At 32.4% G+C, this 24,042-nt stretch overlaps 2 protein-coding genes across 2 annotated transcripts; one reads left to right on the top strand and one right to left on the bottom strand.

Annotated features, from left to right (window-relative positions):
- The first annotated feature begins 6,950 nt into the window (after nt 1–6,950).
- LOC120251655 (suppressor protein SRP40-like) lies at nt 6,951–13,514 on the top strand. The gene is made up of 4 exons (XM_039260256.1): nt 6,951–7,157; nt 9,169–9,542; nt 10,568–10,610; nt 12,763–13,514. Exons 1-4 carry the CDS (start codon nt 7,043–7,045, stop codon nt 13,206–13,208), a joined length of 978 nt encoding a protein of 325 aa, XP_039116190.1. The 5' UTR covers nt 6,951–7,042; the 3' UTR covers nt 13,209–13,514.
- A 956-nt stretch (nt 13,515–14,470) lies between these two features.
- On the bottom strand, nt 14,471–23,641 carry LOC120251669 (ATP-dependent Clp protease proteolytic subunit 3, chloroplastic). Its single transcript, XM_039260275.1, has 5 exons — nt 23,289–23,641; nt 20,876–20,990; nt 17,336–17,511; nt 15,180–15,275; nt 14,471–15,054 (listed from the first exon to the last, which is right to left on the bottom strand). Exons 1-5 carry the CDS (start codon nt 23,580–23,582, stop codon nt 14,761–14,763), a joined length of 975 nt encoding a protein of 324 aa, XP_039116209.1. The 5' UTR covers nt 23,583–23,641; the 3' UTR covers nt 14,471–14,760.
- Nucleotides 23,642–24,042: the final 401 nt, after the last annotated feature.

Genomic DNA, 24,042 nt, shown 5'->3' with positions numbered 1-24,042 from the left:
CAGAAAATGGTATGTAGCTTAGGAGCGAAACTATATACCATCTTGCATAAATTCCCTTATACTAGCCCTGTTACATAAAAAGGATTAGCGGTCTGAATCAAGTCAATCACTCAAGTTGTTGATTGCTCTGTGTTGTATGTTATTTTTTAAAAAAAAGGATTCTCAATAAAAAAAAGGGAGAAAAAAGTTTGGTTAAAAAAAAGAATGAAACGGAAAATTTATGAAATTCATTTGTTGTTAAGGGTATTTATGTAATTGTACGGGTTGGAGGACCTTCTGAACTTACTTTGAGGCTGTGAACCCTTTTAAGTGTTAGAGAATTTCTAATGCTCACTTTGAGGTCATAAACGCTCATTGGAGTGGGGAAATTTTTTTTTAAACTCACTTTGAGGTCATAGACACTCTTAGGAGTGATGGAGAAATTTGAAAGATAAAGACCTTTCTAAACTTACTTTGAGGTCATGAACCCTCTTAGGAGTCAGAGAATTTCGCATGCTTAGTCCAAGGTTAAAGACGCACATCAGAATGGGAAATTTTTTAAAACTCACTTTGAGGCCATAGACATACTTATTGGTGGAGAAATTTCAAAGATGAAGACCTTTCTGATCTTACTTTGAGGTTATGAACCCTCTTAAGAGTCAGAGAATTTTTAATGCTCACTTTGAGGTCATAAACACTCTTAGGAGTGATGGAGGAATTTCAAAGATGAAGACCTTTCTGAACTGACTTTGAGGCCATGAACCCTCATAAGAGTCAAAGGATTTCTAATACTCACTTTGAGGTCATAAATACTCATTAGAGTGGGAAAATTTTTCTTAAACTCACTTTGAGGCCATATACACTCTTAGGAGTAATAGAGAAATTTCAAAGATAAAGACCTTTATGAACTTTCTTTGAGATCGTGGACACTCTTAAGAGTTAGAGAATTTCTAATGCTCGCTTTGAAATCAAATACGCTCATTGGAGTGGGAAATTTTCTTAAACTCACTTTGAAGTCATAGACACTCTTAGGAGTGATGGAGGAATTTTAGAGATGAAGACCTTTCTGAACTTATTTTGAGTTGTGAACCCTCTTAAGATTCAGAGAATTTCTAATCCTTACTTTGAGGTCATAGACACTCTTAGGCGTAATGGAGGAATTTTAGAGATGAAGACCTTTCTGAATTTACTTTGAGGCCGCAAATTCTGTTAAGAGTCAGAGAGTTTCTAATGCTCACTTTAAAGTCATAAACACTCTTAGGAGTGATGGAAGAATTTAAAAGATGAAGATCTTTCAGAACTTACTTTGAGGTCATGAACCCTCTTAAGAGTCAGAGGATTTCTAATACTCACTTTGAGGTCATAAATACTCATTGGGGTTGGAAAACAAAATTCTAAAACTTATTTTTGAGGTCATAGACATGGAGCAGAAAGAAATTATGAAATTATAAAATCCACTTTTAGGTCTTGGCACTCATAGGTGTTATAAAAAAAATCAAATCCATTATTATGCCTTGAGAATTATTAGAAATCAAAATCAAAGCATTCAATGAAAATTCAAAGTCAAAGCAATCAAAATTCAAGATGTAAGAGAGTCAAGACTTAAAAAAAATCAAATGAATCGACAATTGAACTTAGTAGTCTCAATACATCAAAAGCCAAAGACTCAAAGAGTTTCACAAGTCAATACTAGAAGGAATCCGAAGCTTTTGAAAAGTAAAATTGTCCAAATCAAATTCAAGATCCAATTTAAATGTCTAAAATACAAGTTTCAAATAAATTAACAAATGAGCTTAATAACCTCAAGGCATCAAAAGTTAAAAGGTTGAAGAATTCATAAGTTACAAAAAGCTTTACAAGCATGCAAGCCGAAGCTTGTGAAAAGTCAAATCATATAAAATCAAGTTTGTGATCCATCAACATAGAGATTTCACAACTTGAAATCAAAATCAAATCCAAGATGCAAACTCAAATGTCCAGGATACCAGTTTCAAATGAATTAATAAATGAGCTCAATAGCCTTAAGGCATCAAAAGTTAAAGGGTCGAAGAATTCACAAGTTGCAAAAAGTTTCACAAGCACAAAATGGCGAAGTTTTTTTTTTTGAAGAATCATCAAGCTAGTGATTCTCAAAATGTGGAAGATTGACAACTTGAATTCTAAATCATGTTCGAGATGCAAATTTCAAAATTTGACTAAGACCAAAAGTCAGCAAAAGCCAAAGTGTGCTTTTCAACGAAATTGTTAGAAGGAGTGAAATGCTATAATCTTGTTTACTTAGGCACGTAAGTCTAAGTTGGTAAAGATAAAAAGAAATAAGTAAGGTCAGGATGATCAAACTTCAAACCTCCTTGTACTTTCAATGAAGTCTGTGAATTCGTGTTTATTAAAATGAATGAATTTGATTGTTCCAACTTGTTTCTTTTTCATACTTATTTCTTAATCAGAAGTTCCTGTAACAGTATCCAGAATAATTAACATTAGGGGCTTGCCTAATGGAAGTCATAAATCCATAATCTCTTGAAGTCTAAAAAAAAATTAAAATTTGATTTTTGATCTATTTATTTTTAATCCGCTAACCCTAATTAAAGGCTAGGCAAGAAAAACGGTAAATTTATTAGTATGTCACTAAACTTTGACTCATTTTCACTTTGATCGCCAAACTTCAATATGCATCAATTTGGTCATTCAACTTTAATTTGATTTTACCATGCAATAAATTAAAGATTTCAACCCCCAACTGATTACATGGCTGTCTAACGGTCCTCACCAAGATACATTATTATGTCTATTGGAGGTGTTCATGTCATCAAAAAAAGAGCCACATCAGTCACTTGGTGGTTGAAATCCCTTAATTTACTACTCGAAAAAATTAAATTAAAGTTGAGCGACCAAATTGATGTAAATTGAAGTTTGGTGATCAAAGTGAAAATGAACAAAATTTAATGATCTATTAAAAAATTTACCCCAAGAATAAAGGACCGCACACTATATTTATTTGATTTGATACCCATTGATTAGAGTGAATTAGCAACAACTTTTATAAAGGTATCCATGCAGCTTTTCTTGCTTATTTTGGTTGTCTAACATGGTGAACTAAATCAACAGACTTTTTGATCAAATTGAAAAAGCACACTTGCTGAAAATTTATATATCTAGCTAAGCACATGTTAAGTCATGAGCCATTAATGACCCCACAAAATTGTGGGTATATGTACATGTTAAGTCATGGCCTTATCAACATTGTTGGTCTCCTAAGTTGTCCTTATTGAAAGCTCTCATTGGTATATATATATTATGGGTGTTTTAAAATAAATAAACAAAAAAAAAAATCAACTTCTATGCCATATCACCCTTTTTTTTTAAAGGTGAATAAACCACTTCAATTAAATATAAAGACCCTCCACAGCTTGGAGGTCACAGAAACAACCACAAGAAGTAGAGAAACGCCCAAAAGAGAAAGACAGAAAATAAAAAAAAAATCTAAAGCTTGGGCGAGGAGACAGACAGAAAAGAAAAAATGTCCAAAGCTCGGGCGAGGAGACAGGCCTCCCCTCCTCTAAACCAAAGAGAACTAGCCGGCGCTTTGACCCTGCAACTCGTCAGTAGGTGGGGTCCCACCAAACTCCTCCACACGAGGTCCCAAAAACTCAAGGCTTCGCCGGATGTCGAGATGGAATCTTCTAACTTCACTTTAGAGCTCTCTGCAGAGTATATTGTTTGTTTAACCAGTGGATTGAAAATTTATAAAAAAATTTAAAAGTTTGGGTTTTCTTTCTTTAATTATAATGAAAAATCTAATTCAAACATATTATCTTTATCAACTGAAAAGTTTAAACAGGTATTAAGATTTGTAATTGTCAAATTAACTAATATATAATTAGTAGTTACTCTTATAAAATTTGTCAATTTAAAAATTATTAACTATAACCTTCACCTATTTTGGATGGAAAAAAAACCAATTAGTTGGATTAAGGAGATGATATTTGACATAAACTTAGATGCAAGTAACTAGTTTTTTTTTTAGCTTTTTCCCTTGTATATCTTAGAGAATTTGATTAATTATATGTAAGCCCTCAATAAAAAACCATGTATACACATGAAGATTTGATATATATATATATATATATATATATATATATATTGCATATACGGTCTATCCCACATATATAATATACCATTAAAATAAATGAATATATTTTTTTGATAATAATAAAATGGAGTTTTATCCAAATTCCTCTAAACAACCACTACAATGTTAAATTTTATATAGATATAACAAATAAAACAAGTTAAATCTTTTTAAGGATGTCTACATGTATGTGTGTATATATATACATACATATATATATATATATATGCAAAAAGTGTGAGAGGATTTTAAAAATGAAAAGACATTAATGTAATAAACACCACTTGTAATACAACTAATGAGAGCTTATCATTTGTAATTTCATTAATTAATGAATGATTATTTTATTTTATTTGAAAAGATGTCTAGTTAATGAAATAGTTTCTCATTAGTAAAGTGGTGTGTCTATTTAATGAAGTGGTGTCTCATTAATGAAATAATGTGTCTTTTTATTGAAGTAGTATAATGAAGTGATGTGTCTTTTTAAATGACACTCATTATTGAAGTGGTGTGTCTCTTTACTAAACACCACTTCATTCCTATAAAATAATCTCCTATCATCATTCAAGTTAATTGAATGACAAACAAACTCCTCACAAGTTCATTTGCTTTGTTCTTTCAGTGCACAAAAGATAGAAGCAAACTTTCACTTTGTAAAAGCCATTGTTGTCTTTACTTGAGTTTGGAAGTGCAAACCATACTCAAGGGTCTTCATTGTATCCTAAAGGAAATTCGCCATTCAATCCATTTTGCATCCAAGGTTTGAAATTAGGTTGAGGCGAATTAAGCCTAAAGAAAAGTGTTTCCCACGCCTTGAAGACTTGTGCACTACTTTCTTTCTAATCTCTTCCTCTTTATTCCTCAAAGAACCATCCCCACCAACAAAAAGATCAGACTTTTTTATTATTTTTATTCTTATTTAAAAAAAAAGCGACAAGCGCCTGTATCTATGGCATGTGAGTTTGTTACGACATCACCTACGAGTTAATTCCTCCAAAAAGGATTCGAACCCTCACCACTCTAAACGTTCTTATTTTGGTGCCGCTAACCACTTGAACTAAGTGGCTTTGACAGATTAGATATTATAGGTTTTTAAGAATTACATTCGACAAATAAAACGAATTTTAACTTTGAGATGGTATATATGCAAAAGTATTAAGTTAATAATTATTAAATTTTTTTCACGTCACATGCGCAAAATTTTGTTAGTGATTTAATAACTAATAATATATATACATGAATGTGTTGTAGATGGAATGTATTTATATGATTATATTTAATATAATCTTAGATATCATATGGACTTTTTTTTTAGATTCTATCGTAACAAGCTACTTCACCCTATTGATGATTTTTCTATATAAAATCTTTAAATTTTAAAAAACAACTTTATAATAAGTTTTGATTTTGTTGAATGCCATAATCTTACGAGTCTTATTATTGAACTAGTTAAAACTAGATTGTATTTGATCGAATGATTCAACTTTTACTTAGTAGTGATAGTTGTTAGCTGTATATATATTTTATATTTTTTAAAATATTAATTATTATTATTTAGTTTGAATTAATATAAAAAAATTTCATATTTAATTTGAAACTTGACCGAATAAGTCAACTCTTATCTCATAGTGATATAATCGTGGTATATTTTTTGAAATATTAATTATTATAATTTTAAATTTGAAGTAATATATTTTTTTTTTAAATTAAAGTTAGCACCCCCTTGATTTTAGCCCTAGTTCTGCCACTGGAGAAGTATATACGTAATTAGTAGATTTTTAAGGTAAAAAAATATATATCTTTTTTATAAAAAAAAATTAATTCTTGCTGCAAGGGCACATGGAATTTTGATATTTTATGAAACATACCAATAATTATAATTGTGATTTTGTAACTGTAGAAATTAAGAAAGTTTTTTCCAATGTTGATAAAACCAGATTGAGCATTGAAAATGTAAGTATGGGAGTCAAGGGTTCAACCACGGTCGGATCGGGTTGAACGGGGTTAATAATAAAATATAAAAAATATTCTATCAAAATTAGTAGAAAATATATATAAAAAAAATATAATTTGCAGACAGAAATTTCAATAAATTATTTTTGCATAAAAGTGTGGCTGTATGTGTGTGTTAATGTGTGATTTAAGATTCTAAGTAGAAATGAAAAATTTCATTTAAAAAAAAAAAGATAAATTGTAAAACTTCGATAAAGTGAGGGTTTAATTGAAAAACTAAAAAATATAAGAAAAATATTTTATAAAAATTAGAGGAAAAATATATAAAAATATATATTCGCATAAAAAATTTCAATAAATTATTTTTGCATAAAAGTGTGTGTGTGAATGTGGGATTTAAGATTCTAGATAGAAATGAAAAAAAAAATTGTAAAAGTTTAATAAAGTGAGGGTTTAATTGAAAAACTAAAAATATATAAAAATATATATTGTAGAAAAATTAGAGGAAAAAAATATAAAAAAAATATACATATACATTATTCAGATATTTATTTTTGCATAAAAGTTTGTGTGTGTATATACATATGCATGTGTAACATGTAAACGTGTGATTTAAGATTCAGATATTTATGAAAATTTAAAATTAAAAAAATGTAAATTGTAAAATTTCAATAAAGTGAGGGTTTAATTAAAAAACCCAAAAAAAATCAACCCTTTACTACATATGTGACCTTTTCTTTTGTGACATAGAGAAAATTAACTATTTGTTTTTGTAAAGTCTACAACTTTCCCAATAAATTCTTCTGATATTTAGTTTTTTTTCATATTTTTAAAAATTTCTCATTATTTTATTTTTGAATTTTTTTTTTAAAATCCGTCTAATCATGTAAATTTTTTTTATAATATATAAAAAAAAAAATTGGTGTAATTAGGTATGGTAGTCCTGCGATACGGGCTTCCGACAAACCGTCGATTGTGATGGCGAGCAACAATGGAGAGCCGAGCTCGGCACCGCAGCCGGAGAGATGGTACAACCTCACCCTCGGCGCCTCCTTCAAGGACCAAGCTTCCGTCAAGTTCTCCACTCTCCGATGTGAGTTCCTTCCCTCTCTCCAGATCCTCTTTAACATTCACTTGTCTTTTTTATTTTTTATTTTTTATTTTTTTTTAAAATTCATATTTTTGAAGAATTTATCTTGATAGATTTCTATTTTAGAAATTCAGTGGCATGGAATTAGGTCTTGCTGTCCAGATTTTGTTGGAATTACAAACCAAATTTAACTTTTTCTTTGGAAGAGGGGAAAAAATCTGGAATCATGTGATTCAACTCTTGAAATTGATTATTGTTGTATCAATTGAAATATTACAACAGTTCTATTAATTAATTGATAAGGTGATCTTGTGATGATTTATATAGAGAGGCATTGTTGGCAGGAGTTGGTGGAAGTTTAAACCCTAATTAGGTAGTTTGGTGATATCTGGAATCATGTAATTGAACTCTTGAATATGATTGTTGTGCTTGCTATTGAAACATTGGAATGGTTCTATGAATTACATGATAAGATGAACCTGTGATTATCTATTTAGGGCATTTGGAGGGAGGAGCTGGTGAGACTTGGTCTTGATTTTTAGGTTATCTTAACAGTTTAGGCCCTAATTTATTAGTTTCATGATATCTGTAATTATATGATTAACTTCTATAGTAACTAGAGCGCCGGCAACCTTAACTAGAGCCACTGTAACATTGATGTCAAATGTGTTCTGTGTTGAATGAAGATGGGCAGGACTTGTAGAGACGTCAAGTTTGGATTTTTGGTGTTACCTATCTGCAAACAACTTCCTTGCATGGTTAGAAACCACTTGAAAACTTGCATCCCTTCACGAAATTGTTATTGTTTGGTGCTGCATAAGATAACATGTTATTTGGGAGGCAAATATTCCTCTAAATATCTTAGTCCCACATCTATATACTCTTGTGACTAATAATTAGTTTGTATTTATTTTCAAAAGCTTGGATGTTTTGGTAATATATTCTTGGTCTCACTTTAATCTGTGACTTTTTGACTTCTTTATGCAATGCTATATGGTTATATGATGGATCCCTAACCTTGATGAATTTTCAGTTTGTTTCAATTAATATTGATAATTCTCTATGTACTTGATAAGCTTCCTTTAATCAGAAAGGATACATGAAGCCCAATGTGTCAAATAAAGTATTTGATAAATTATCAGTTTGTATAGCTGGTTTTATTGCCTCAAGATAAATACAGTGCAAATGATTGAGTCTCTTTTGTCTGAAAATTAAACCATTTAGCACATTAATAGTCTTTTTTTCTTTTTGCAATTCATCCATGGAAATTGAGAAAGTCTTGTATATTGTATATCTAATTAGATCTTACAAACCCGATCTATTTTACGGAGTGATATCATTTTTAGATTGGTTAACATTATTATGATAAGCTGGATACAAAAATTCAAATTTTGATTGCAGAACATCCTGGTAGAAGTATCTACTTTGTAATATACTCATTTTGTAGCAAAGCATGAAATATTGTTGCTAGTACATCTTGTATAATGCTTTGTTAGTTCGAAATTCAACGTCTCTACTAACAAATAAGGAAGTGCTTTATGCTTGGATATTTCTTAATAAAAACAATTGCATGGATACATGATATTGCTTGACTTAAAATATTGCTATATTTAGAAGAAAAGTGACATATGGCTTGATTGTTTAAGCTACTTATTAGTTTGGGTGTTATCTATCCATATGTAGCCTAAACTTTTAATGAAATCACATTGATCTACAGGGCTTACATTTCCTAAACTTTATATGGGATGCCAAACTTTTGTTTGAAGGCTTGAACTTTCTAGCCTAACCTTTTATTTTATTTTATTTTATACTAAGATGGAACTTGCATATAAATTTTTCATTCTTAAAAAGAACCTCTGTTTGCATTTTCTGGATATGCATTCTTTAAATGTTGGATACTTAAGATTTATTTGTATATTTACCATGAACGTTGATGTAGAATTTTTGGACCAATTTTGTTATTAGTGTTGTTCATGGTTGTCTTTAACTCCTTTTACTTATTTTTAATTGATAGATGAATTTAAACCGGCCTCTATTGATAAGAGCCAGGCAGGTTCTCTTCATAAGAATAAGGAGAACAGGGTCTCTGTCGAATTTCACAATAATCAACCTGGGAAGCCAAAGGTTACATTTGAAGGGAGCAGTGAAAACTACAAGGACAACGATGGAGTCTTGTTTTTCGATGGTCAGACCTTTCGATTGGAGAGATTGCATAGAGCAGTCAAGAGGTTGAGGCATGTTAGACTACCTGGTGAGGCGGCTGCTGCTGCTGCAGCTAGTGCAGCAACTCCAGTGCCAGCTGTAGCAGCCATGGAATCCCGTTCTCCTCCACTTGGGAAGACAACGAAATCCCAGCCCCTAACCAAGGCTGTAGCTCATTCAGTGCCTGTAAGTAATCACTTATAAAAGCTTATAAGAAAGTGACAACAATTGTTTGTGATAACTTATCATTTTTATCCTTTTTTAAAATTTTCTTCTATAGATTATGCATTTATATCGGGCATCCCCTATGCTGATAATCAGAGATGATTCACATTAAAAATCTACTTTGGTATATTCATATGTATATGAGCATTTACTTATTTTTGTACTCTTGTTCATAGCTATGTCAGTTAGCAGTAATGCAGTAGTGCCAATAAGTGTGTTTTGTGCTGTTTGTTTTTATGATATGGTGCATCATTTAGTTTTGATAGTCAAGTATGAATGGCAGACAGTGGATGCAAGACAACTGTTGCTAGTTATTAGTAAAAAGATTTCCCATTCATTATACTGAACTTAGAACTGATATAGACACTTGTTGATTGACCATTGATGTTTGTGAAATTCTAAAGGGGTATTGTTGTCAAATAGTACCCATAAACTACAGTAACCTTAGATCAGGTGTTAGCTTGCTTTTGGTGAAGTATCGTTGTTTGTGAAAGTCTGAACCAGTCATTTAAGCTATTAAGCCCAAATTTGACCATGAATTATAACTATAAAGACTGGGTTGTAGAGGAAAACTGTCGGATTATGGAAGGAACTCAGAACCGTCATCCATAAATTTAGCATCTGCCTTCGTAAGTATATTAATTTATTTTATTAATTTTAAGATACAAACACCATGCCTTAAAGGCCTATGCAACCTTCATTAAAATTTCAGAAATTCTTTTTGTGTCTTTCCATTTTCTCCACTTTTTCCTTTATCGATAACTAATTTACATCAATATAAAAGACTTAGATTGTAAATTTTCTAGATTTTGGAACTTTTGGGCTAAATTGAAATTTTATGCTCCTAAGTTAAATTGTAATTAGCAGTACGATAGCATAACTGTGTTTAGGCTTGTTTATATTATTAATATCCCATCTTTGCAAAGGAAACTGCATAGGATGCAGGGATGCTGATTTCACCTTGCTACTGTCTGTTTTTAACTCAGGTGGAGATAGAAAAAATTGACATCGGCGAACCAGAAAGTCCAGGTGCGACCTTCTTTTCTTTCATATGCATTATTCTGACAGTATTTTGTCACATTATGGGGATGCTGGTTTGTCTTGAGAATGACATTTTTTCTCTTTTGCCCATAGTCACAGTAACATGCATGATGTTTAGCACTTGTTTATTATGTGCAGAGAGATGTTTAGCACTTGTTTATTATGTGCAGAGCCTTTTTTTTTCCATATTTGAAGCTTTCAAGAACCTTATTTTTAGTTTGCATCTGATTGCAATAATCATCAAATTTTTGCCCGAACATAGTATTTGTTTCTTAAACTGTGACGTGAAGCACAATACACAGAGGTGGTCACCCTAATGAACCGTCAGTTTATCGGATTATTCAAGTAGAAACTATTGTCATATTTTTTTCTTCCCATGTGATAACCTTTTACTTTTAACTAGTTTTACATATTGCTACACATGCACCCTAATGCAGAGCATCCCTTGATTAACAAATATTTAATGGAATCCATTGCTAGGCCTGCTGTTGGTTCAAGATGACAGGGTCCTCCAATTAGAGAAGACATGTATATAAAGAAATAAATAAAATTAAATAAAAAAGCGGTTTCCAAAGGAAATTAAGGCTTCCATAAATTTTAGTCCAATAAGAGTAGAAGATCTAATTTCAGTGTGTTTTTTATTTCAATTAGGAATTATGTTTATTTTCTTTTTTCAAGTAGTTACTGAAAGGGCAGCTTTTGCATAATCATCCACTACTTGACCTAACTTAATTGGTAATTGAGGTTGAGTAATCAAAGTTGATTGCTTTATGAAATCTCAAGGATAGAGCAGAAGTGCTAGTCAATTCCTCATACTAGCTTGCACTTATCCAAGAAGTCTGGACTGCACCTCATCCACTTGACTGATGCAATCCCTATCTGTGAAATTCTTCATCTCATTTAGTGCATCAACCCATGCTCGACTTGTATCATGCCGTCCTGGAGAGTCATACAACCTTTAAAATTATTGCCAAAGTAAGACTTAGAATAACATTAAATTTGCTAGTTGACAAACAGTGGTGAAACAACTTCTGATATGGAAATAGCAACTCTTCATTTACCTTTGTGCAATGTTACCTGGATGCCGCTTATAAGGGGAAAATCTACATATCCAATTTTGCCTGATCTATTTTAGAAAGAGTTTTGGTTTCAGTTACTTCCATTTCACTCTCTATCATAATTTTTCTTTTTAATTTGATTCTAAATCTTCTCTTTTTTAAATTACCTTTTTTAATTTTGTAAATTACATATTTGTTTATATGTTCTTATGTTTATAAATTGATTCTTTTCATTCAACCTTTTAAATAATGATTGTCATGATTTTAAAAATCTTATTTTACTATAATTTAAATTTTAATATGATTTAGATCCCTTCTCTTAAGTTCTTTTTTCCTAAAGACAACTTGTTTTACTACAATGTTCTCTGTTTTTCTAAAAACAATATGGTTCGTATGTCTACATACTTGCATGTGCACACATGTACGATTGTGTGTGTGTGTGTGTATATATGGACATGTCCACCTATCCGATTTTCATTAAATTCCAGTCTCAGATACTTTCCAATACTTGGATTATCGACACCTGCATCCATGTCCTAGCAAAACTATTGCAGTTATATCACATTAGTTGAAGTCTTCGCTGTTTCATCTTAGGTCAGTACTTTTTTAATACACTGTCATGTGCTGAAATGCACTCTTTTCAGTTCATGTCAAGTAATCTTATTCGATTCATTTTTTCCTACCTATCATAAGATGGACTTGCATGTAGATGGCATGTGTGAAGATGTGATCAGCATGTTTGATGCGTGCGATAGATACCAAACGCTGGAATTTCAGATTTAGGGTTAGTTGTAGTAAAACAAGCAGACAAGTTAAAACTAGTAACAAAAAAATAATCCATAATAAGATGGGCATCCTTATGACTGATGTTTGTGTAAATTTAGTATAATATTTTTTGCTAAAAAAAAAACCCCAGTACGATATTAGTTTGGAAAACTAATTCTTGTGCCAATTGTTACGCATATTTTTTAGAATGTTGCTCTTTAGGGATTGTCACAACAAATACTTATTGCAAACCAGGGTCATGTACAGAACAAATAGTTTGCATCATTTTATCAGGAATTAACTACTTGTTTCTACAGTTCCAAAGCCGACAAACAGGAATAATGATTACCACTCAATGCCATCGAATCCTTTTCCATTTTCTCCTGATCCAAGGTCCTCTGAAGCAGAGGAAAATGTGGACATTGTAGCAGATGACGATGCAGGCTCACCGAACCAGAACGATGCCGGGGCTCATGCAAGTGGCTTTGGGTTAGACATCAACATTCCGGGCCAGAATGATTCAGATGAAGAGAATGCCGATGTGGATATCAGTGATGATGAGGGAAACAAAGGGCCAAATGCTGCAGAAGCTCTCCAGGCTCAAATGAATGCAGAAGAGAAGCAGGGGCAGCAGACTTCCAGTTCGAGTGACAGCAGTGGGAGCGGAAGTAGCGGAAGTGGGAGCGGGAGTGAAAGCAGTAGTAGCGACAGTGATGGCAGTGATGATGACTCGGCCAGTTCTGGTGGTGATATTGACATCTGATCAAGAAACAGGAAACATGCAAGACGAGGAATTTCAGAGATCAAGTGGGGAACATTTCATTGTGGGCAAGGCTTGTTTTTGATATCTTAACATATGTGTGAAATAAACTCCCGGTTTCAAGACTCTGGTTTGATGAGTCATTGTCACAGAGGGTTGGTTCTTCAAGTGTTTGTTTATTTACCATTTTTGTTGTAATCTTTGACTTGATTGTCTGCACCCTTCAGCTCTCTGGCTTGATGATTGGGAATATGTTGATGTAATTTGTAAATGTTATTTTTAGTGTTCTCACAACTTTTGAAATCCAAAGGATTTGCAAATACTGAGGTGATGTTTGGTTCCAAGGAATGGAGTGGGATTGGATTGGGAATGGGCTTACTCCTTTGTTTGGTTGGCAGGCATAGGAGTAAGAGAGGATTGTGTGAGGAATGAGATGAAGGGAGAACCTTGATTGGGATTCATCCAAAAAACTCAAGGATTGCCCAATCCGGAACAATAAATGACCATTTTACCCTCTTCTACCAATTGTTTTATAGTTGTTCATTCTTTTATTTAAATTATTTATGTTTAAATTTTAAAATTTAAAATTAATAATAATAAACATTCTTTTATAATAATAATAGTAACAATAATAAACATTTATTTTTTTATTGCAAGAAAAACTGAATAATAAACAGTGAGGATGAATTTTTATTATTTAAATTATCTATGTTTAAATTTTAAATTTTAAAATTAATAATAATAAACATTCTTTTATAATAATAATAGTAACAATAATAAACATTTATTTTTTTATTGCAAGAAAAACTGAACAATAATAATAATAATTAATTGATTGTAAAATTAATTAAAAAATTTTAAAAAGATTTAAATTATAAAAATAATGATGATATATTTTAAATCAAATAATATTATTGGCTAATATATTTATTATTTAATATTTATTCTATAAAAGCATAAAAGACATTTCCTACATATTTCTTCTATTTACTTTTCCCATTCCCAATGAGTTACTCTCCTATATCTTCCAACCAAATACAGTTTTTTTTTCATTCCTAATCCATTCCCCCTTATTCCCGTTCCTATCTCATTCCTCCTTAAATCCATTCCTTACAAACAAACAACCCCTGAGATTTTTGGCTTATTTCAAAATTCCATTTTTCAAGCTAAATAATTTAACATTGAATTTCAAGAAATCACATTTTGGCCCCCCAAATATATATTTATTTAGTTTTGTAACTGGAAATAAAAGTAAAGCATACACGCAAAGAACATTCGATTGGTTTTGTAGTAAAAATGTAGTAAAAATAACATAACGAACACGCTAATAATAACCAATTAATAAGTAATAAACAACACAAGTTGGAGTGAACATAAACCACAATCTGACAAACTACCAAACTAACCCAAACAACAATACAAATCTCCACTTCATTTCATGGTCTCATCTATATTGTCTATCAACCCTGGATCACAATTCCAAAAACCTGAAGCTGTTTAGCTTTTTGCTTCTTTCAGATCATCAAAAACGGTTTAACCGACATGAAGTTGTTTGTCATACTGGTGTCGGTGCCTCCTCTGTTTGCGGCGTCCCTTTCTCTCCATCACTTCCATCGCTACCTTCGTAGCCATTTCGAGAGATGTTATGCTCAGAAGGCAAATTTTTCTTCGCTTTCCTGCTACCTTCAACTTTCCATAAACTCCACACTTTGGTCTTCGGAGGTGCCGCTGCATCAGCAATTGGTGCAACCAAACCAGGTTTACTATCATCAATAACTTCATCTACTAAACCATATTCCTTCGCTTGCCATGGATTCATGAAATTGTCACGATCTGTGTCTATTTCGATCTGATGGTCAATTTACAGAAAAGAAACCAAGCAATTCAATTTAACAAGCAGACAAGTTAAAACTAGTAACAAAAAAATAATCCATAATAAGCTACCAAACAGGAATTATCTACAAAAGTCTTCACCTGCTGCTCAGGCTTTCCTGTTATCCTCGACAGTATTTTGTTCATCTTCACCTTGTGATACATCATTTCTCTAATCTGTAATCCCATGTCTGTTGTCTGAAATAATAAAACCAAATAAACCCTTAAAACAGTCTACCAGTAAAACAAATCTTTGACAATGCATATAAATAAATAACTAAGTACTATTACATAAATTTCCTTTCCCACGACAGAAACATTAATGAACATAAGGCGTACTCAAATGATACGCTGATAATTCTGTGGTTCACAGGGTCATACATGGGTCATGTCAACCAGTATATATTAAAGGCACCAGACATGAACACTGCACGATAGATTAAATAGGTCAAAAACACAAACACAGACGTGACTATTACATGGTTGGCATGACACAACACAGCTGATGTTATTAATAAACAGGCCCATATTTAACACTGTCATACTTAAACATGAGTAATGTGATCATAAATCACATAACTTACACAAATCTTAAAAATTGTATTATATAGTAAATAATTACTAATAATTTTTAAATGATCAAATATTAATATAGTATCATACTTCATACTGCACTGTTTCAATCAAAGTTCCACATAATTCTTAATTCTTGATCCTTAAATGGGTCATAAACAAGTCAACACAATTATTGAATGAGTTAGACAGGTCATAAACAAGTCAACACAATCTTGATAGTTACAACAAAACACCCTTAACTCAAACCTAAAACCACTCAACTGTCTCGTGTTACAGGATAGTGTCACAAATTGCCAGTTCTTCTCAATGATCAATCTGTTTTAAGTAGCAAACACTTATCAAAATTAAATCAGTACGAGTAAAACTAACTAGCAATATCAGGCTTGATTTTGGCACACGACTTATCAAGATTAAATGAGTCTACCAAACCAACAAAAGCAGAAAGAAAACCAATCAAATAGCATAATCCAAAAGAATGCCTTCCCCACTTTTGTAATTTCCACATGCTTTGGTTAAATTGAAAATTTTACTGGAAGCCATCTCTATTCATACAATCAGAACTATGCTATTTACATAATGATAGTGTAGGATATGTTAGGCAACGACACCCATGGTGGTTTATAGGCAATCACACCTTGAGAATCAATCAAACTAGAAGCCCCCAGTTACAGCTCACATCTGGCATATTTTGTGCCATTAAACAACCAATTTGGTTAATTCTACTGCAATCTATAAACTTGATTAAATTAGGTCTAGTTATAATGAGAAACATGCACACACACACCCCTGAGCCTAACAATGTCTGATATCTAACACAACCAATGTAATTAGACTATTAATTAACATAATTCCAACAAAATGAGTCCAAACTTCAATTGTTGTCTGAAAATCAATATCCAATGGAACCTAATTATATTAATCAAGCACTACTAAATCATATTTATGCTCAAATCAAGACTAACATACACAATTAGACCATCAATTTTGTTAATTCTACACAATCTATGCAGCAATAATAATTATGAGCAAATTGGAGTCTAATTAAGACTGATTCAATTTGAGACGTTCGTATTCTAAATGTTTTCACTACATGTTAAATCATGTGGCCCCTCTAAGAGGTTCCAGATGTCCATCTTTGGCCTCGGAGTAGTGACACACCAAAGGACACTAAGCTCCCACATACACAATTCACCCCACATTTCCTGAGCTCCTAGCCTAAACCTATGACCCAACAGAATCCACCCTGATCCAACTAATTCTACACAAGGCATTCACAAAGCTAATCATCTCCATGCATTCACCACCAATCATGCAACAAACTTCAACCATGCATTGCCAAATGCATCATACACCACATTAATCCCCACGATTTCTACCTTAGTGAAAAACAGGCTAATTGAAAAGTTTAAACAGTCATGAATTTAGGCTAAAATAAACACAGTTTCATTCAATTTTCTTAGCAAGTGAAATTAGCCAAATGAAACCAATTAGGTTCCATCTAAATTTTATGATCATTCTTGACACTTATATGATGTTCTGTTTTCATTGATACCTGGATTTGTAAAAGTAACACAAGCAATAGAGAAATTTCCAAAATGAGAAACCAAAAATAGAATAAGAGTTAAGCATGTCCAAAGATCGCAGGTCCAAACATAAATTGCTAAGCAAACACCAGGACTCACTTTGCCTCCAGCAGTTCCTAAAGGTTGATGAATCATGACTCTTGCATTTGGCATGCAAAATCTCTTTCCTTTTGTTCCAGAAGCAAGCAGAAATGCACCCATAGATGCCGCAAGACCAAAACAAACTGTAGATATATCAGCCTTGCATAACTTCATGGCATCATATATTCCCATTCCTGTAAATATTGAACCCATAAAGAAAGAAACAGAAAATCGGGTTGAAAGCATCCAAAATATCTACAATATCTATTTTAACATGGTGAGAGGGGAGAATTCCAAATAGCACTATATTGGAATGAAATAATTTATGGAAAGTTATCTAATAGATATACAGAGCCTATGATAATGCCAAATAATACTTTCATCGCCAAATTAGTACTGATAAATTCCAAAAGACTTCAAATTAGAACTCTGCATATAGAAGGCTTCAGAAAAAGGGAAAAAAGAACTTATGAACAGTGTATGAACCTACCATGCACTGGAACAAACTAAAAGTAGCAAAATGAAATATATTTCAACATACACTTAGGAAATATAATAGCTGGACACCATTAATTCTTGATTCCATCCTTATATTAGACTACAAACTCTTGATTCCATCCTTATATTAGACTACATGATCCTTTTGGAATCAAATGTAAGTTGATGTACTTTATCTAAATTTCAATACATAAAAAATATTTGAATGAATGAATTATTGACTTCCCAAGTTATCCTATTTGTAAACCTGAAATAGAAAATCAGCTCAATTTCATGGTGAAAACAAACTATTGAGGATAAACTAGCACTGCAAACATAAAAGATGGCATGGGTGATCATGTGTCAAAGATTAGAAAGAGGGCACCAAAAACATCTTGACAAATAGATCTCAGTATATAACAACCAGCTGCTAATTGAGAGGGGTAAGACTGAAATCCAAAGCATTTAGTAGAGTACAAAAATAGAGACCATACCAAAGTAAAAATGCCCTCGGAAATGGTTGGTGAAAAATAAATCATTTAGTTCATCTTCAGCTCATAGCATGCATATCATTCATTATCAGCATTTTACTGAATCACTGGATTTCATGGACTTCCACATCACAATTCCCAATAAATTTTTAGCACAAAGAATCTTCAGGGGTTCCAGCATGCGATCCTGATTTGATGACTTTGTTAATGATGTGCTAGTGGAAAAATACTTATCTTCAACAAGAAATCCAATTGATACAAACAACATTAGGGTTGTACTCTGCCTCATGACAACAATAAATAAGAAACTAAATAAATACCTAAAACCTGAAGGCTGAATTCAGATAAGGAATAACTGGTGGATTTTTATTCCATATTATGAGCTACAACCCAATTTTTTGTTCCGAATAGCCTAACCTCTCTATAACTCTTATGGGGATTAATGGGGTGCAGAATCAACTAAAATACCATTTCTACTAGTATTAGCTCAACCCTCTACAAGGAACCAAACACCAACAAAGAATAAGGGAAAAGAATAAGCCAACTTCTGGTCAACCTTGTTCCTTATCCAAACAATACCAGAATACCTATCAATAAACCTCCTTAGATCTATTTGCCAAAAGAGAGAAAAAGTAGGATTGAGGTTGAAATCCTATGGGTGAAATACAAAGATACAATTGGAAAATCCTTGCTGATCAAAGAAAGGACTCTATTGCATAAGACCAACATTTTGATCAAATCAGAGCATGCGATGCTTGCCCTAATTTCTCCAACAACTCAAATGAAGACCACATGACCTTTTGAAAAGGTGCAGTGTAGCCTTTATGTATACTAATTAAAAAAAATATAATCTTGACAACTTTAATTTTATTTTGAAAAATGATGTAAAAAATTGAACATGATCAATACAACAAAAATAACTGAAATCTTTTGCTTTCAGTAAGAACAAATTGAAACTGAAGGACCAAACTAGTGATGCATATATAGAGAAATATGTGTGCATGTAAACATCAAGACACACACATGGTAATTTCCTCAGAAATCAGATTTGCAATAAGTGGTAATTTTCTTTCTGGACAAGAACTATTACCCAACTGCTTTATGAGCCGCACTAGCTTTCAGATCAAGAGATTTGTGTTGATGTTCATATGAAGAAAGAAAATTGCCTCAAGCATAACCGAAAACCCAACTATCAAGCGTTAATATCAAATTCACTAGACACCAATAAATAAATAGATAGTTAAAGGCACTCTTGATCCTGAAAATGAGGAGTGATGTTTAATCTCATCCCAAAGGGAAAAATGTTAATTTTCGTCCCTAAAGTTTTTTTTTTATTCAACTTATGTCCCTCCATCTGTCCACTAGGTATATCCATTTCACCCATGCTTATGTGGCAGAATCTATTGACAATAAAAGTTAACAAGGCATCACATGTTGACAGGTTATCCACATCCCTGCCAAGAGATGACTAAAAAAATTTATTTTTAGGTCATGATGATGTTAGTAGCCCATAGGTATTACTGTGTCATAGGTCCTACCATGTCAACTGGGGTTAAAAAAAAATTGAATGATGCCATCATCACCACCTAGTGGACATTGTTAACCACATCCAAAATGTGGCGTAAATACATAAAACCCTCAGTACAGAGACAAAATGGAAATTTCTCATTTTGGGGACAAAGATAAACTCAAACCTCAGTTAAGGAACCATTAATGATTGTATCCCATAAATAAATAACTTATTTTCCCATTTATGTTAAAACCTTGCTGAATCTAGAGTAAATCCACAACCACATCAGAAAAAAAAGCTTCCATTCATCTCTTAAAGAATGATTCCCTCTAAAAGAAAAGGATGAAGAGTATCTTATCTGAGGCATGTCTTGGTATCAGTTGCTGATGAAACCAGTAGCTTCTTAATGTTAGTTTATAAAGCAGTTACTACTGGCCTGATTTGTATGGTTTTTTCCTGGCATGCGAAGTAAGAGGAGATGATTGGGTGGTAAGGCTGGAATAGAGAGGTAAACCTGGGCAATAGAGTAAATAATCTACAATAATAACATTCACTAATCTTAAAGACAGAGCTGCAAAGTCTGGTCTTGAAGCTACTACTGATCTGGAAATTTCACTTTTCCATTTCAATTAAACAGACCAGTAAATAAGTTAAAGTCTGATATAAATCACAAAGTAGGATACAGACATAAATTTTAGCAGCATATAAAATTCAAATATTTGTTAGATAAGATTATTTTCCTACCTTTTGAGATTTTTTTCTGGAAAAAATATTTTAGATAATATGTTTTGTAAATTCACCTCAAACAGCTAAACTAGCATTTCCCAGGAAAGAGAATTAACTGTTAACTGAACCACTCCAATAAAATCTATAAGTTCTTATACACCATAGAATAAATATACATCAAAACACATATAATGGCACCACACTTATTGAAAGGGAAACAAAAGCAACAACAATTTGGCATATAAGATCAGCTTATAGTGCAATTATGGACCAAAATAAAGTACAAAATGCAGGGGCCAAAACTGTGTTGAGTGTGTTCTAATCAAAATTAAGGGCATGTTCTTAAATATGCACCTGCTGTTACAGAGCCACCTGGAGAATTGATAAATAATTTTATATCCTTCTTTTGGTCTTCAGCATCTAAAAATAGAAGTTGACTGATAATAAAATCTGCAGTATCTGTGTCTACCTGCTCATATTAAAAGCAAAAAGAAGAGGAAAAAGAAACCAATTTAAACAACATGAAATTAAAACGTTCAACAAAGAAGATTAAATTATGAAATCCATAAGTTCTCAATTATAAGCATCAAGCAAATGCCCGATATCCAGGGAAAACGAAGAGAGAAACTAAATATCATCAATTAGAAAACATAGCTTCCTTCAGATTCCATTTTAAATAAAATAAAATAAAATTGTGCTAATTGTCTATATTTTGGCAAATGTGAAGAGCTCAGCACCAATTTTATACAATCCCAAGCTATAAAAGCCAACGTAAATTATCACAAGAAAAATTAAATGATGCCATCATCACCACCTTTAAACAAGTTGACTTGGTACTTGTGAAATGCCCCACTTAGTTGATCTTATCTAAATATCTTATGTGCATATTCACTCTTATCAATTTCCAGAACCACAGTGTCAGAGTTAGCCTACTTTGAAGCATTTTTATAAATATGATGTCCAAAATCATCAAGACTTTACATAAGAGGTAATTTGAGATAACAGCAGCCAACTGCTGAACTGAACAAAAATAAGCAACAAAAATAAGCCCAGTATACAATCTCCAATAAAGGTAAGTTCAGGGTATGCTCTTAATTCCAGGCACCTACTCATTCAAAATGCCATGATTTTAGGGATTCATGAATCTAAGTTCCATCATCCAATATGTTCAGAAAATGCCTTGCTTGTTTTTTAATCTCTGGCCAATAAACTCATGTCCTATTTAGTCTGACCTTCCTAAGGTTTGTCATTTGACTATTATGACAATGGTGTGACTTTGAAGGCCTTTTATATACATAACAAATGAGAGGACTACTACTGGAACAGAGAGGCAGAGTATGCCTGAAGGTAGACACCCGTAGCTTCCGTAGGTATCTCCAAAATTCCAAATTAAAGTTTTGTAATTCGGTTAGCAGGATGGGACAGATTATGAGCACAAAATGTGCAGCCTGGACAAGGTTGATCAGACTACAAGTACGAAGAAGGGACTTGTGTAATAAGGAAACTGATGTTTACGGCACAGTTTGTAAATGATTTCCAATGAGAGGAACTTTTAGGAAGCAAGAGGAATCATTACAATCGGTTTTTTTTTTTAACCTCATTAATCATAGCAGTAGCTATAACAACAGACTTGGTGCAGATACAGGCTGTTGAAACTGAAAGGAGAAAAATCCATATCTTGACTCCGGAGTATAAGAACCAAACTTATTGGCGAGAAATGGTTGACCTGGAGATTGGCCATATCGAAATCTGATAGACCATGATAGTACAATGTTAGCATGCTTCATATGTGAAGGGAGAATATATGAAAGCTAGAAAAGGACAAACTTAAAATTTACTTATTTACGTTATCTGTTAATGTGAAGGCTATGCCAGAAACCCCAAAAATGAAGACTAAAATAGGCCTTGTACCTTGGGAAAGACTCAAACCCAAATATGAGCTTTCTTAATGAATCGGGTGATTGACATAAGGCAAGTCATATAGGTCATAACAAAGGCAATTTTTTTTTTGAATAAAACCAATATTTGTTTGGGTTTATGAGTCCAAATTCCACAATTCAATGGTCCAGGTATCTATTATATCTTAGAAAATCAATTTATGTCTGCTTGTTCATTGCAAATTCCACTTTGCAATGAAGGAGTAGATGAAAAGAACACAATTGAACCATCGTAATATCTCTCGAAGTCGCAAGGAACATGCTTGTTCTTTCCACATGCACATCTAAACAATAACATATATATGAATCAAGCTGGGAAAAATATAAGCAACTTAAAAGCAGCATATATCCTATTTCCATCCAAATACCATTCTGTTTAGACAATGAATTAACAAATCGAATTTTTATAATCAGAAAATCCTATTTATGAGATTAATAAAGTGAAAATTTTAAGTAGTTCATGTCTATTATATCCATCTTAACTCTAAAATGTATGACATCAGACCTTTTTCACAAGAATAAATAGAATCACAGAATTTTTAACCTAATCACTATAAACAACCACATACACCACTTCCTTCTTTTCATCAATTCTCAGAGAAATAATTCACCTCACTGATACATAGATACACATTCAAACTTCAAAACTTTATCAATTAAAAAATTAAAAATAATTAACAAGCTCAAATTTTTTACTTCTTTTTTCAAAGTAAGAGAACAGTTTCCCTTCACCAAGACACATATAAGAACGACAGTAAAAATTCCATCCAGAATCTACTTTAATGCAAATGAAGGAAACAAATTGAGCACGGTATGAAATGCATCAAAACCTGAGAACCCAAAAAGACGATGCGCTGCCGGAGAAGCATGTTGGTGGTGTCAAGCTCTTCAAATCTGGGCAAAAAAGAAGGTCTGGCCACAGAACCGGAGACATCCCAACCTTCCGACAGGGTCGTGGTGGAATCCACCCGGGAGGAAGCCTTGATGGATCTATGAGGCCTTCTCCGCCACTGTGGGCAAGGAGATGAGAGAGAAGATGGACCTAATAGGGCAGAAGAGGAGAGCAAGGAGGGTCTTGGAGAGGAAGAGGGAGGCAAGGTCGCAAAGCATCGAAGGGCGTCCATGATTTTCTCCACTGAACTCTGGTTGCTTCTTTTGCTTCTTTTCAGGCTGACGTTTTTATTTGGCATTAAAATCTATAATTTTCCGGAATTGCAAATAATACATTGTAAAAAGAAATCGCAAATAAATCCATGTGAATATATATATATATATATATATATATATATATATATTATATATACTAGCAGGGAGCTGATGCGGGAATATGTAAATATATAAATAGTTAGTTTCATAAATATATAAATATTTTTTATATATTAGATATTTAGATGAACTAAAAATAGATATTGTCTAATAACAATAAAATTTAACATGAATTTTAATTTAAAATAAACATATATACAAAATTTTTACATCAGTAGTAGTGATTAAATCAATATTGCTTATATGCATATACACACATATACATATACTCATATACATGTATATACATTTATATAAACATACATAGGTATTTTTACA

This window comes from Dioscorea cayenensis, chromosome 20 (assembly GCF_009730915.1).
Source record: "Dioscorea cayenensis subsp. rotundata cultivar TDr96_F1 chromosome 20, TDr96_F1_v2_PseudoChromosome.rev07_lg8_w22 25.fasta, whole genome shotgun sequence".
NCBI lineage: Eukaryota > Viridiplantae > Streptophyta > Magnoliopsida > Dioscoreales > Dioscoreaceae > Dioscorea > Dioscorea cayenensis.
The sequence above is the reverse complement of the archived record's forward strand: the minus strand, read 5'-3'. Positions and strand labels throughout refer to the sequence as shown.

Coding starts and splice junctions, on each gene's coding strand:
- LOC120251655 (XM_039260256.1), top strand. CDS start 7,043: ATGGCGAGCAACAATGGAGAGCCGAGCTCGGCACCGCAGCCGGAGAGA. Junction 9,543..10,567: donor CTGTAGCTCATTCAGTGCCT/GTAAGTAATCAC, acceptor TTTTTAACTCAG/GTGGAGATAGAAAAAATTGA. Junction 10,611..12,762: donor CGGCGAACCAGAAAGTCCAG/GTGCGACCTTCT, acceptor TTGTTTCTACAG/TTCCAAAGCCGACAAACAGG.
- LOC120251669 (XM_039260275.1), bottom strand. CDS start 23,582: ATGGACGCCCTTCGATGCTTTGCGACCTTGCCTCCCTCTTCCTCTCCA. Junction 15,276..17,335: donor TAGGAACTGCTGGAGGCAAA/GTGAGTCCTGGT, acceptor TTATTATTTCAG/ACAACAGACATGGGATTACA. Junction 15,055..15,179: donor CAGGAAAGCCTGAGCAGCAG/GTGAAGACTTTT, acceptor ATTGACCATCAG/ATCGAAATAGACACAGATCG.